The sequence below is a fragment of the Pectinophora gossypiella genome, chromosome Z (assembly GCF_024362695.1).
Source record: "Pectinophora gossypiella chromosome Z, ilPecGoss1.1, whole genome shotgun sequence".
Lineage (NCBI taxonomy): Eukaryota > Metazoa > Arthropoda > Insecta > Lepidoptera > Gelechiidae > Pectinophora > Pectinophora gossypiella.
Genome location: NC_065433.1, coordinates 4,084,153 through 4,097,492, shown reverse-complemented (window position 1 = coordinate 4,097,492; position 13,340 = coordinate 4,084,153). Strand labels below are relative to the sequence as shown.

General features: G+C 38.3%; 1 protein-coding gene across 10 annotated transcripts in view; it reads right to left on the bottom strand.

Moving 5' to 3' along the window:
- Window positions 1-5,876: 5,876 nt before the first annotated feature.
- LOC126380082 (glucose transporter type 1) overlaps window positions 5,877-13,340 on the bottom strand; it is a 148,973-nt gene continuing 141,509 nt past the window's right edge. For 8 of the 10 annotated variants that reach the window (XM_050029298.1, XM_050029299.1, XM_050029296.1 and 5 more), the window contains 3 exons: window positions 13,006-13,230; window positions 12,675-12,814; window positions 5,877-9,200 (listed from right to left, as the gene is read on the bottom strand). In XM_050029298.1, coding sequence (XP_049885255.1) covers window positions 8,972-9,200; window positions 12,675-12,814; window positions 13,006-13,230 — 594 coding nt within the window. In that variant the 3' untranslated portion in view covers window positions 5,877-8,971. Of the gene's footprint in view, window positions 9,201-11,883; window positions 12,000-12,674; window positions 12,815-13,005; window positions 13,231-13,340 lie in introns of all 10 variants that reach the window. The other 2 variants (XM_050029294.1, XM_050029293.1) reach the window with 2 other exon arrangements.

The window sequence follows — 13,340 nt, the reverse complement described above, 5'->3', positions numbered from 1 at the left end:
AAAGACAACTTGCAGCCACTGTTGATACGATGTCGTAAGCTGGATATGATGAACCTTATGGTGATAAGGGATCAGCCTATCGCCCATAACATTAGTCCATCATGTTAGAGGACACAATCCCTTTGTCGGTTTTTACGACATGCCCGGGAAGACAAGCAGCTGAACGTTTTCTATGTTTTTTATTTGCTCCCAGAACAGCATAGAAGCAAGCTAAGCTAAGTTAAGCTTCTTATAAGATTAACGATTACCTAAATGATAAAAACGTCTGGTATTGAATGTGTTCCTCTAGTTATTAAATAACTCGTAATGTACCCTTATTGATTTAAAAGATGTGTTGCTGTTGCAGTTTCTTGTCATTTCTTCTCCTCAGCCATAACGCATTGCGAAATGACGTATATTCAAAAATGTTACATTGACCTTCAACAAGTTTATCCATGATAATTAGGTTGAATAAATGATTCTGATTTGAGTTGATTCAATAAAGCCCTTCGAATTATAATATAAAATACCATACATTACAACTTGTAACGGCACCTGTCGTCTGTCAACATGTATATTTTTTTTTACGTTGCTTTTCAAGCATTTCTGTATTCATCCCAATCTTTTCCGTTCATTGATTGCAAGGCATTTATTATAATCGAATTAACTCGTTCGGATATACGTCTATATTTCAAAATATCTTTATTTCTCCATTAAAAAATATTTCAGCAAAAATATTTCGGCTGTGTGACTCCATACGCACCAGGTATCTGTTTATTAGAACGGTATCATTATACCCGTTGATTGGTAGCGATTCGGGCAACCACCAAATTAATTTGACAGGACTAAAACTAGCTCTGTCTCCTTCGTGCGCTTATTGTAAGTGAAAGACGGCGCTAGTTCAAGAGCTGCCAAACTAAACTTAGGTTATCTTTGCGTCCGCTCAAATAGGCACCATTATGTTTGTTTTACAAGTTTTAATGGATAGCTGATGCGTACGATGCCCGAGTCGTATATATCTAAGTAATTGGCAGTGACTATAATCCGTCTTTGTTATTGCGTTCTAGCGTATAGGTTGTGTACGGTGTCTCGTCGGCGTTAGTGCGTGCGTACAAGCTATGTGAGTATGTACGGTACCCGGCTCACCCGGCGACAGACGAGCCTGCCTCGCGCGCAGCCTGCAGCTCGCGCACGCGCACGACCACAATGTCATAGAATAAAGATATAGAACGTCATCTCTCCGCTTCGTATCGGGCGTCAAGCTAGATTTACCTCACCCCTTGTGGGTCTTATTTTAGTCTAAACGGCAGAAAGCCGCTTAGGAGTAAGGGGGAGCGCACGTGGACTGTCTGTCTCGCTCGTACTTACGCGGTTAGGCGGCACACGGTAAGAATGAGATGTTTGGTATGGAGTGTCCGGGGTGTGACAATGTCCAACATAACCCCACACACGCGTACGCCCGCCACTTGCGATGCCCATTGTCGTCGTAGCCCGCTTCACGCGCTGCGTCGCGAGGCACGTACCACGACCAAAACTTACTATATTTCAACGATAAGGCAACGACATTATTCTTGTTTCGTAAAATTAACAACTTGCAAATCTTAATCTAATATTGTTCTTACGGCGATTGCTATTCTTTATATCAGGCTCTCGGTGGCGTAGTTTGTGCATATTTGTGCGTCGTGTAACGCTGAGCATTTAACCACTTGAGCAAGTCGTGGTCAGTACTACGGCGAAACAATTGAGTATATAATAATATCACGTTTCAACAAGTTAAACGATATTAACCTAGACATCCAAACTATTTCTGAATAATTATGATATTCAATTTTAATAAAAAAAGGCCACGAGTAGTAGCGATGCAATAGGTAACATCGTCACGGCGGGCGATTAATTGTTTGATAATTGTTATTCTAAATGCAAGTATGGGCGTGTAGTCCGGGCGGTCCAATAACAGGGAAGCACTCTATAGTAAACGAGTCTTCAGCTGTAACGAAATAACCCTCTACTGACCATGTCTTGTCTATTCTTGCGTTCAGAAATTTTGCGCCCAAATTCCCGATGAAACCGAGCGTCTTTTAAATAACGATATTGTCCTATTGTCTTGTTTGTTTTTGTTACACAGTTTTGTACTTTTAACAAAGACGTTCGGTTTCTCGAAAATAATTATCTCATACGATTCCCTTAAAGCTAAACCCGTGAGGTGTCAGCCTTCGCTCGCTACTCCAGGTGTTCACACAGCCTATGTCAGTACGTTGCAGGCAAAACTGCCATTTCAAGAATACTATTTCACAGTGATATTGTAGTTTGACAACTAAACGGACCCAAACTGTAACCACGTCACTATATTACCTATATAAAGCGTATTTTTAAGATTTTTCTCTAGCGTTAGTCTACTGAAGTTGAGGAGTCTATTTTTATCTTACGCTACTGTGTTGGGTGTGGGATGTGTCACTGGCTCGACGGTCGCGGAAACCATCTGCCGGAAAAAAACCGACGTGTTTCAGAAAATTAAAAATATAAATTCAAATAATAGAACCATAAATCAACCAAAACGGCCAGTAACACACATCCCTCTACTATTCCTCTAAAATAACGGTACATTGGTAACAGATTAATATTGGACGATTTTATTGTGTCCAATGTGAGACGCACATTGCTCTTTGCCCTTTTTTAACCCTTTAATTGTTGTATTTCGTGTATTGTCGTAAATTGTCATAAACGAGAACGACAAGGACCTCAAAAGGACCGAAAAAATCTTTAGACCTAGTTTAGAATTTTGGAACTTGTACCTTAGACAGACAACGCGCCCGTATTGCCATCAGCAGTGGGCAGAGCCACGGAAAGGCAACTGCAGCCACACTTAAAGCTGGAGTTTATTGGGATTGCTTTTCAGTTTCACGTTTCGTTAAAAGTATCTCATTTGACTAACCTAGTCCTTGCAGTTTTAATGACATGCCTGGAATATTAGGCAAAATAACATTTATACCCAAAAACAAAGATATAAGATGCATTATGTTTGTTATCTTTGAAATTAGAATGTTAAACGAACGCATCTCTGTACAGTGCTATTCTTTCTCCACATATTTATCTCCAGCCATAGAATAGAGAATAATAATATAGAACGGTAACGTTCCTCCCCGCACCATTTCGTATCGGGCGCCGACCTCACCCCCTTTGGGTCTTATTTTAGTCCGCTAAAGTGTTAGAGAAGAGCGCGCGGATTGTGCGCGATAAGAATGACTTTCTTTTAAAGTGTCTAGTTGGGTGTACTTTGATAAGTATATCTGCTTGAGTCCATTTAGTCCACTTATCAAATATTGCTTCAAACTACCGAACTGACTTAGACCATTCGTGATAAAAACTCTACCTTTACACACCGATTCACTTCAATTTTTTTCACACGTACTGATTGCTCAGTAAAGGTACACAAGTTTCTTATAAGCAACAATAATATTTCATATACATTTACATTCGTTAAATTACTCTATGTACATTTTGTATATAAAAACGTTACTAACAAAATAAAATCAAAATGGTGTGCTATTCAATGTAGGGTCCCCAAAAAATGTGGATCTGTTTTTTTTAAAGCCTTTGCTATGCCTGTACTGACTTGTATGAAAGTTCTACGAAAATAAGTGATATTTTTGTATGGTAGAGCACAAATAAAATGATTCTTACAATTCACAAAGTTAAATCATTCATAGATTACTTTGTACGGTCACGACCATTAATATGTATACACTTTGGTACCATGTCACATTAACTTTTTTGACTAATTGAACTGTAAGTCTCACTAAATGTCAAATATGTTAGTGCGACAGAGTCCCAAAGTGGGTACATTATATTGCTCATGACTGTACGCTGTTACTAATCTAGTCCAGTCAGATGTTATAAATGTATATAAAGCCAATGTACGACAGTCTTGTTCGCTTTTATTTTTTTATGCTGGTTGCGAAAATATATTGCGCGGTTTCAGGTAACCCTTTGGTTTCGCGTGAAAAAATGCATTTCAAGTTATATTTGACCGAGGATATCGTTTTTAGGACTTCACACTCAACTCGGAAAAACATAACGCTAATTTAAAAAAAAAAACATTTCGATATTTCTTTATTTTAGCTCTTAAATCTGCCAAATGGTGATTAGTTTAGCAAAAAACAAGTGCACCAACTTAGTAAAATAACTCAAATAATAATTACTATAACCAACCCCGATCATGTTTTTACAAACGTATTTTAAGATACTCAACTCGACTCGCTCAGCTGAGCATTTTGGTATTTTAAGTTGACATTTGCGACCCGACTTGAGGACTTTACTCACTGGAGTCGAGCATTATCATACTGCCAACATAATAATACGAAATGAATGACGTCATGCCTTACTGGAGTTCACTGGAGTTAAGGTTGAGGCGCCGTCTAAGGGTGGTATTAATAAACTAATCTCAGCTGAGACTGCCCTCAAGATCATGCTCAAGTCCCTATTTTTATGTAAGAACTGTCACATTGACAAGATCTTGAGGGCAGTCTCGAAGCTGACGTTAGTTTATTAATGCCACCCTAAGAATACCAATATTAAACCGAGTTCCAGGAAGACCGTGAGATGGCTTCAACTCTGAGGACAGAGCGGATAAAGGTTTGAGTGTACATCTTAAAATACGGGTGTTAGAAGCATAAAATACTCAACAGTATTAAATGAAATAAAAATTTTACAAAATGTTAATATTTTATCTTATTGGGCTTACTATTAGAGACCTCGCACAGTTGGGCTTTAATACCGATTTGACAGGACTTGATCCTGACATAACGTCAATATTAAAATTTTAAAACAAACTAACCAGAGGCAAACTCAAACAGACTTATCATTCAAGGTTATTGCATTTTTTTCTAATAGCATAACCTTTCATTCAAAAATATTTTAAATATATGATTAATAAAATACTTTTCATACCGAATTCGTAACAGGGGGTATAAACAGGCCACATTGAAGCAATTCATAAAAAAAACAATAGTGCACTTTGACAGTTACGCATACGCATGCAATAATCAACTAATAAGTATATTTATTATATTGCTTTTTTAGATGAATTGCTTCAATGTGACCATTTTAGACTCCCTTTCCATTAAATAATTTTATTTATTTTTAAATAAGTGGAATATTTTATAGGTTTATTTATTTAAAAATATATTACTTTTCAACATACATAGAGCTATATTTAGAACTGAATGTGATTTTAATGTTTCATTTATTCTTTATTTGAAACTAACGATAAATTGAAGGTTTTGCCGTCGATATTTACTAAATAGTTATCTTATAATTATATGACAGTTAATTAAACTTAAAACCAGCTCTTTTATATATTTTTTTTTCACTTTTTTAAAAAGGTACCATAATATTAACTTTTACTCTAAAAATAGTGCTCGACACGATTTTTTGTAAGGAAAATAGCCAATTGATTGTCAAGTAAGTAGGTATGTATATCAACCTCTTGCGTAATAGTAATTAATCGTCAAGCCTAACCATTACACACCACAGATGCAGTAGCTATATTTTATGCAATTATATTTGTATCTATCTACAAAATTGCTATTGAGTGGTTTAGAAAAATAGTAATCGATATCTGAAATTGCATTTATTTTATGTTTTCTTTTAGGGGTTCAGTGAATTTGTCGTTTGGCGTTCTTTTATGCATTATATTTAAAATAAATGTTGTGTGTAAGGGTTAAATAAAATAAATAGTAGTTAATATTTGACTGGACTAGGTACAAAACAAAATAATGAAACACAATGTCTTTCATGCTATTTTTTTGGTTTCCCTTTTTTATTAATTTGGGATATTTTTTGAATTTCTTTTTACAAGAAAATAACTATTTATTTAAGATTATAATATGTTAGGGTAACGTAGGTTCTTTAAGTACATGACATAGCACACCAATCTAATACAATATGAAAAATAAAATCTATAAAATATAATTATGTATGTAACGAATATAAAACATTTTGTACGTAATAGATGTAATAATATTATAATATAGGTATATACGATATAGTTGTATTTTTTAGTCGACCTGAAAAAGCCGACTCAGGTCGAGTAAAAAAAATACAAATACTTATATTATATATAGGTATAATGTTAAATTGCAGTTAATTCCAAAGTGAATCGGTTGCATATCTCTTTCTAATCCATACATCGATTCGGTAAAGAAACAACATTGGCACAGATAAAACATTACAAATAATAAAGCTTACTAGCCATTTGTCTATTTACAACAAAATAAAAGGTTATTGCTACAATATACTGGCCCCGATAGACCATTTCTTCATACGTCTAGTACAACTACATTCTCATCAATTCTCCAGGTTTTGCACGCAGATAGTAGTAACTGTAAGTCTGATTAGGTGCTATGAAATACCTATATTCAAAATTCCAGTGTTCAAACTATTTGACTATCTCCAGACGGCGCGGTTTTACCCGTGTATATATACCAAAAAATGTGCAATAAAAGGGAATATACATCAATCATCATATACAGGGTGTTAGCGACATCGTAATGAATACTGAGGGGGATGATTTAGACCATGATTCTAAGTTCATAATCATATTTTTTTAGATAGAAAATTCCTCTTGACATCAACTCAGAATTGAGGTCTAAATGACCTTAAAAGTTTTCGTTACGATGTCATTAACACCCATAACTGAAAACCTCTATATATATATTCGGGTTAATCTCGAGAACCACCGAATGGATTTTCACGCGGTTTTTGTTGTTGTGCTCTGCATGTATTTTAGAATACTGTAAGGTATTGCAGTTGCAGTAATTGCAGTCAGTCGAAGCTAGGTCGAGGCGCTAGTAGTGGTATAAATATGCTCGTAACTCGTGTCGTCTGGCTATGATAGTTACATAAATATTGATGATTGCGCGATAGTTTGTTCAGTACAGCTGGTAGTCTTATAGGAAAGAAGCGGACTTGAATTATATTAGAGTTGATGGTACATTGCCTACGTTTTACGCAATTGATTACAGTAATCACTGATGTATACTATTATAGCGGTAATGCTTGCTGCACACAGAGTCGGGAAAGTAAGAAAATGAGGATAAGCCGCGGAATTTTGTTTGCGGTTTCATACAAAATCCGGGGCACCGGTCCGCTAATCCCACTTTCTACACTTTGTTTGAATCAAGCTTTACATTACATAGGTACATACAATTTGTAACCTCTCCAAAACATGGTAATACTGAGTGAATATTATATATATATATATATATAATATATTGACAAGGGCAAGGATCTTGCGCATCGATGACATTGACAGGAATGGTGTGCACCGTCTCCATATATAATGACTTTTAAAAAAATATTCTTTATAGAAAAACAGTTAGCAGCGAAGCTAAAGAGGAATTAGACGTCAGGCGACGTGGTCGTCGGCCGCGTGCTTCTGAATTGCACCTTGATTCGACAACTCTGTCCGTATGCTTATACTGTAACAAAAATATCGCGCATATTCGCTATCTTGAATCTATCTTATCTATAGCATCAGTCAGACTTTAAGTCACACCCCCGGAACATTTCTACATCGTTCTTCAGCCGTAACACGGTAACGGCGACGCGATACATAAACCAATACAATTGCTTTATGTGTCGTGTACCCAATAGAATCAGTTTATATATCACAACTCGCGCGATATGCGTGCATCATGCTACGGCTACTAGACTTTATCACAATATCTGGCGCTATCGGAGTCGGCACAATGAGCGCAGTCCTTGTCAACGACACTCTCATAATAATTCACACACAAATATCTTTAGGCCGCGCCAGCAGACAATTACAATAAGCTACGGAACCGTCTATCTTACATCCTGAATTGAGCAGTGTTCAGATGCATGGACGAACAAATTGACTACAACCCTGTAGTAACTACGGAATCCTAACTAATAATAATGAAACTTTTTCGTCTTCTAAGGGCGTATAAGTTTAAAAGCTTTACATTCTTAAAAGTCTTCACAAAATTGTATAACTTACCATATTCTATTCTTTTCTTCATTTAAAAAGATAATAATATGTTTTTTTTTATTATCTCTTAACGCTACAAATAAATAGTACTCTAAACGCTGAACCAACAGAACTAAAATATAAAAGTAAGCGTCACAATGGTGTAAATTATGTAAAAATTGCTAGTACATTGCTCTGAATAAATTACAATATTATTTTTACAATCAATTCCCACAACTGCAATTAAACATGTCTCTGGCCGGGACCTGTCCGGCATTATAATTATTTATTTATAATAATTTATGCGATAATTATAATAATTAATAGATAATCTCTGTCACTTTAGATATGACGTTAATTTATCATTATAACAATAATAATTATGAGTAAAAAGAGAATAAAAACGTTCGTAAAATAATATACCTAATTAATAATTATACATATTATATAAAAAATTAACAATACAATAAAGTCACAGCATTGTATGTACATTGTCATATTATAGGTTGTTAGCGACGCCTGCGCAGGGGCGTGGCGTGCGGCGCAATGTACTCATCGTCCCCATTTTATATTATATACCCCTACTTGACTTAGCCAGCATGTAACCCGTGCAATAGCGGGGCGCGGGCGGCACGCCGCTCGCCGCGCGCGCCTCTCTACAAAGTAGTCGTTAAAAATCTACCATTAAGTACATGAGTATCGTCGTCGTCGAACATACTTACTTTAAGTTTAATATAATATCAGAAGCTAGAATCTGTCGACCGTAAAGACAAGTGTTGAATTGGCCCGAGCCTGGCTGGTACTTCGGAGTCGGGTTAAAATTTCCACTTTAATTAATTTTGTTTTAATAAAATTTCATGAAGACCTAATTAAAATGGGTACAAGAAACCGATGGCACTTTACAAGGTACCTATGCATTCATAAATTATGTCATAAAATGACAGACTAAAGAACTATTTTAACTTTACGCCGTGACTTACGTGCTAGTTTCGTTTTATTAACCTAATCACATTGATTTAGAACATTTGTTGTGTGGTAGTGATAGAGGCGCGGCCCGCTTGACGCTTGAGTCCATGAAACAAGAAGTTGGCGGCGGCCTTGAGTGGCGCGACTAGAGGCGCACGCGCAGCGGTCTCCCATTGTCAGACGTTGCCTGTGGCAGGGAACCGCGGGGGCGGCAGGGGCGGGGGCGGCCGGCCCGCCTCCCCCCCACCCGACGATTGCTCCGACACTGCAACACCCAGTACAACACTACACCAACCGCTAAAATGTGCTAAACACCAAACAAGACACGTCAACCCGCGATGAAGTCTGGCCATATTACGGAGATCGTGACGCAAGTCAGTCTCCGACCACATCGCTGGCATAACATGTCGTGTTTGAACCACCTATTACAAATATCTACCACAATTCGCGCATCATTTCGTCGCTGATGTCGTGAACTAACGTATCTGCAATATCTGGCGAAACTGATTTGCTCCTGTTGCAATTGTCAATAAGACACAAATCACTTACAGTTACGTCAGTTAGCAAAGTCAGCCACGATTTGTACTACTTATTTACATACATACAGACATATATAGGTAATTTCCGCCCATATCGGGGTGAAAACAGCCACTTACCATCTCCCTAGCGTTATCCCGTTTACACAGGGTCCGCTGACCGAACCTGTAGGCTTGTCAGGTCCGAATTTTTACAGAAGCGACTGCCTGTCTGACCTTCTAACCCGAAAGAAAAACCAGCCCAATACAAGTTAATTTGCGTTTATGGATTCCCTCAGGATGTTTTCCTGCACTGCTGAGCACGGGATAATTGGGTAGTTTCCTAATTCAAAGATAAATTATGAAATTCTGATTACTAAATAAAGACAGATTTAAAGGTGACAAAAAAAGAATTCTTTTTTTCTATTAACTTAGGGTGGTATTAATAAACTAATCTCAGCTGAGACTGCCTTCAAGATTGTGCTCAAGCCCATGTTTTTATATGAGAACTATCACATTGACATGATCTTAACCCCGATACCGACCCCGCCGACGTGGTCGACGATATCATTCAGCGCTTATCGCTATCGACCCACTAGGGTCGATTAATTCTTTCAAATATTTTTCCTCTCAGACGACGCCCTGAGCCGAGGTTCGCGCCCAACTGGGCACCCTCAGGCCTGTTGTCTTAAACGTTGTACCGGGTGAGAGCCTTCAGCGCTCCCCATTTGTCCGGCCAAGTAGTTAATGCCATCTGCGGCAAATCTACAATAAGTCACGTCAAAAAAAAAACTTGATCTTGAGGGCAATCTCGAAGCTGAGATTAGTTTATTAATACCACCCTTAATGTACTTAATAATAAGTGCAACATTTTGTCACATCATTCTATGACGTTACAGGTTGCTTTTTCATAGAAATGCTATAGTAATTTCGTGTTTTGACTTTTAGTAAAAAGTAACTGATTTGACCAGTTGGAAACTACCCTATTATTTCTTTGGATTGATTTTGTATTACAAAACAGCCCTGTTTTTGAAAACAGCTAGCCGTAATGTAATACAGCGGATTATACAATCCGACTGCGACATATACATTGTTTTTGAGGAATGTAGCGCGGAAAGCCCCTCATTAGAAATTAACACATTTGACTAGTTTGATTATAAACTGTAGCTTTCCAGTTGACTTTTTATCTTTTCTAAAATCAGCATAGTCGTATGTAGGTACTCCTTTACAAAATAAACTCAGTAGGAACATATTCATCTATGTACAAAGATGACTTGAAAAGCGGCGTGTGTATGGCTATTGCTCTTGCATTTATGGATTCAGTATGATATGATAATGATAGTCGTTTCTTCGTGCAATGGCCACTTTATAACATCCTCTTAAAACAATCATGAAATGAGATTAAATAACGTGTCAAAAACATGAAGCTGTGATATCTGGTGGTCTTTATACATCTAACTTGTTTACACATCTCCACGTCACGGAGCCGTCAACGTGGACATTCAAGTTGTAGGCGACGTGGCGCGGTGCAAATCGCACGTGAATTTACACGTTACGACGCCTTGACGTGGAGATGTACAGCCCCACACTTATTTCATTTCACAGTCTAACTCAATTTAAATCAGCTCTTTTCTCTGGTAAGATGATATGTTAAATGCAATGCTAAAACACCGTCAACTACATTCCGCTACGATATTATTTTCCATTGTCCAAATAATTTCTCGGTAAAACAGTTACGCTGGTAATTAATTATCAATAAAACTGATGAAACTGACTGCCTATGCAAGTAATTAATTATGCTTTAATAGTTATTGAAACTGAATACGATAGAGCGGCTGAGTATACTGCTAGTACCTATTGCCGACGCAATTTTCGAGCTTGTTTGCTTGTGTAAAGCAATATGATAATTTCAAGCTACTCTAAGTAAATACTTTACTCTCTAAAAGGCGAATGTAACGTTTTTAATATACGGCGGTAGTAATATTCGTTTGAAACGAACTTTGGTAGCTCGCTTAACAATAATTGCAGTGGGTACGTACCTCTACGTAACTGAAAAAGTCGGCGATGCCATTCCGGTTTTACACGATGGAAAATACAACGGAAACGGAATAAAGTTGCGAGGGTCTAGCGAAGTGGAAAACGTCCACGTTTCTTCACTCGATTACGTATAAACCGCGCGAATCGAGCAAACTTTTTAACTCAGAAGGGTTATACATTAACAGGTGTAGAAATCGGAGCATTTGCCACTAAGGTAGCCCCTGACGCCGCAAATGGATGACAGCGGCAGCGGCAAACGGCGCGATTAAATGCATAAATTTGTATCGAAGTGTTCTCGACGGAAGCGGCGCAGGTGCGGTAAGGAGACTAGGGTCAGCCGCCGCTTTGCCGCCGCTGTTACCCAGGTGGCCTAAGGACCGTAAGACCTACACTTACATGAGTCATGTTTCTCGTCGACCGGCGCAGGAGGGGGCGGCGGGGGCAGTTGTTGCTCCAGGGCGTTGACGCAGTTCATCATGCTGCCGTATAGCCGGCTGTCGCGGAAACTATCCCTGTACACACACGCGACGTCAGCCCAGGGTTACCACCTGCACAAACCTAGCACCCTACCAACCTAGCGTACCAAGGAGACACGACAACCAGTGAACTCAAAAATATTAAAAACCGAAATTTCAGGACTGAAAAACATGCAGGATCCCGGGATCCCGCTCCCGATTCCAATTTAAAGGTCTTGTTCGACTGCTGATGCTTTTTGCATCCATACCCTTAGTAAGCGAGCTTTTGGCTCTTCATCTTCGAAAACCGACTTAACCAAGTCCAGTTTTGGTTTGATTTTACAGTTGTGATTAGATTATCGGCTTTGTCATCTAAAGAGTATGTGGTCACTGGAATGGCGTTTTAATACACTTCGATTCCTGATAGATCGAAAGGTAAGTTGGCAGAAAATCCATAAATGACGTTCCCGTGTAAAAAGCCTTACGATTCATAACATAGAATAGAAGAATAGAATACTTGAATTGTACTGAATATTTGATATTTATTTACTTATATAAAAATATTGTAGGTTGGAATGTCTCCGTGCTGCGCGTGCCGATGATGATGACGATATCGCAAGATTGGCTTGTGCGCTGTGGCAGTGAACATGACTTGTGGTGATACCCAAAGTGTTGGTCATCGGTGCCAATATTTCCAAAATTTCAATAAGAATGCCAAAACAAAAGTCTCACCTCCCGTTGGAATTCCGGAACAATGCCAATATCTCTTCGAAGGTCTTGTTTTTGGTTTCAGGAACTTTTTTATACGTAAATATCCAAAAAATTGCAAGGAATACGCTAAAAGGCAGGAATGTATAGTTTTCCAGTAGTGCCTGCAACAAGAACATGATGATTATGGTTAAGGTCAGTCGCTGATCGATGTACTTACTACACGGGTGCACTAGTTTCGCTTTGCATGTAAATGTAAGACGGATTATAACGATTTCCATTGTAACATAAAGAAACAAAATAACAATCCAGGATCTTCGATATGACAGCGTAGCATTATATCCAATAAAATTACCTTCATGCTAGGAAAGCCAATTCCGACAACGAAATTGGCCATCCAGTTAACTAAGACAGCGATGGCCATCGCACTTGGTCGCGGGCCCTGCGAAAACAGCTCGGCAGTGATCAGCCACGGGATGGAACCAGGGCCCACCGCGAAGAACACCACGAAGCTCAGCGTCGACACCACTGACAGGTAGCTCATCCAGTCTATCATTTCCTGCACATAGCCGAAGAACTCCTATCAGGGGGTAGAAACTACGTTCTTTCCCGTCACCGACCGGAAGAAATGAAACGCAAACGAACGCACATCACGCACTATACCATCGGAAGACAAACCACTGCTCTCAG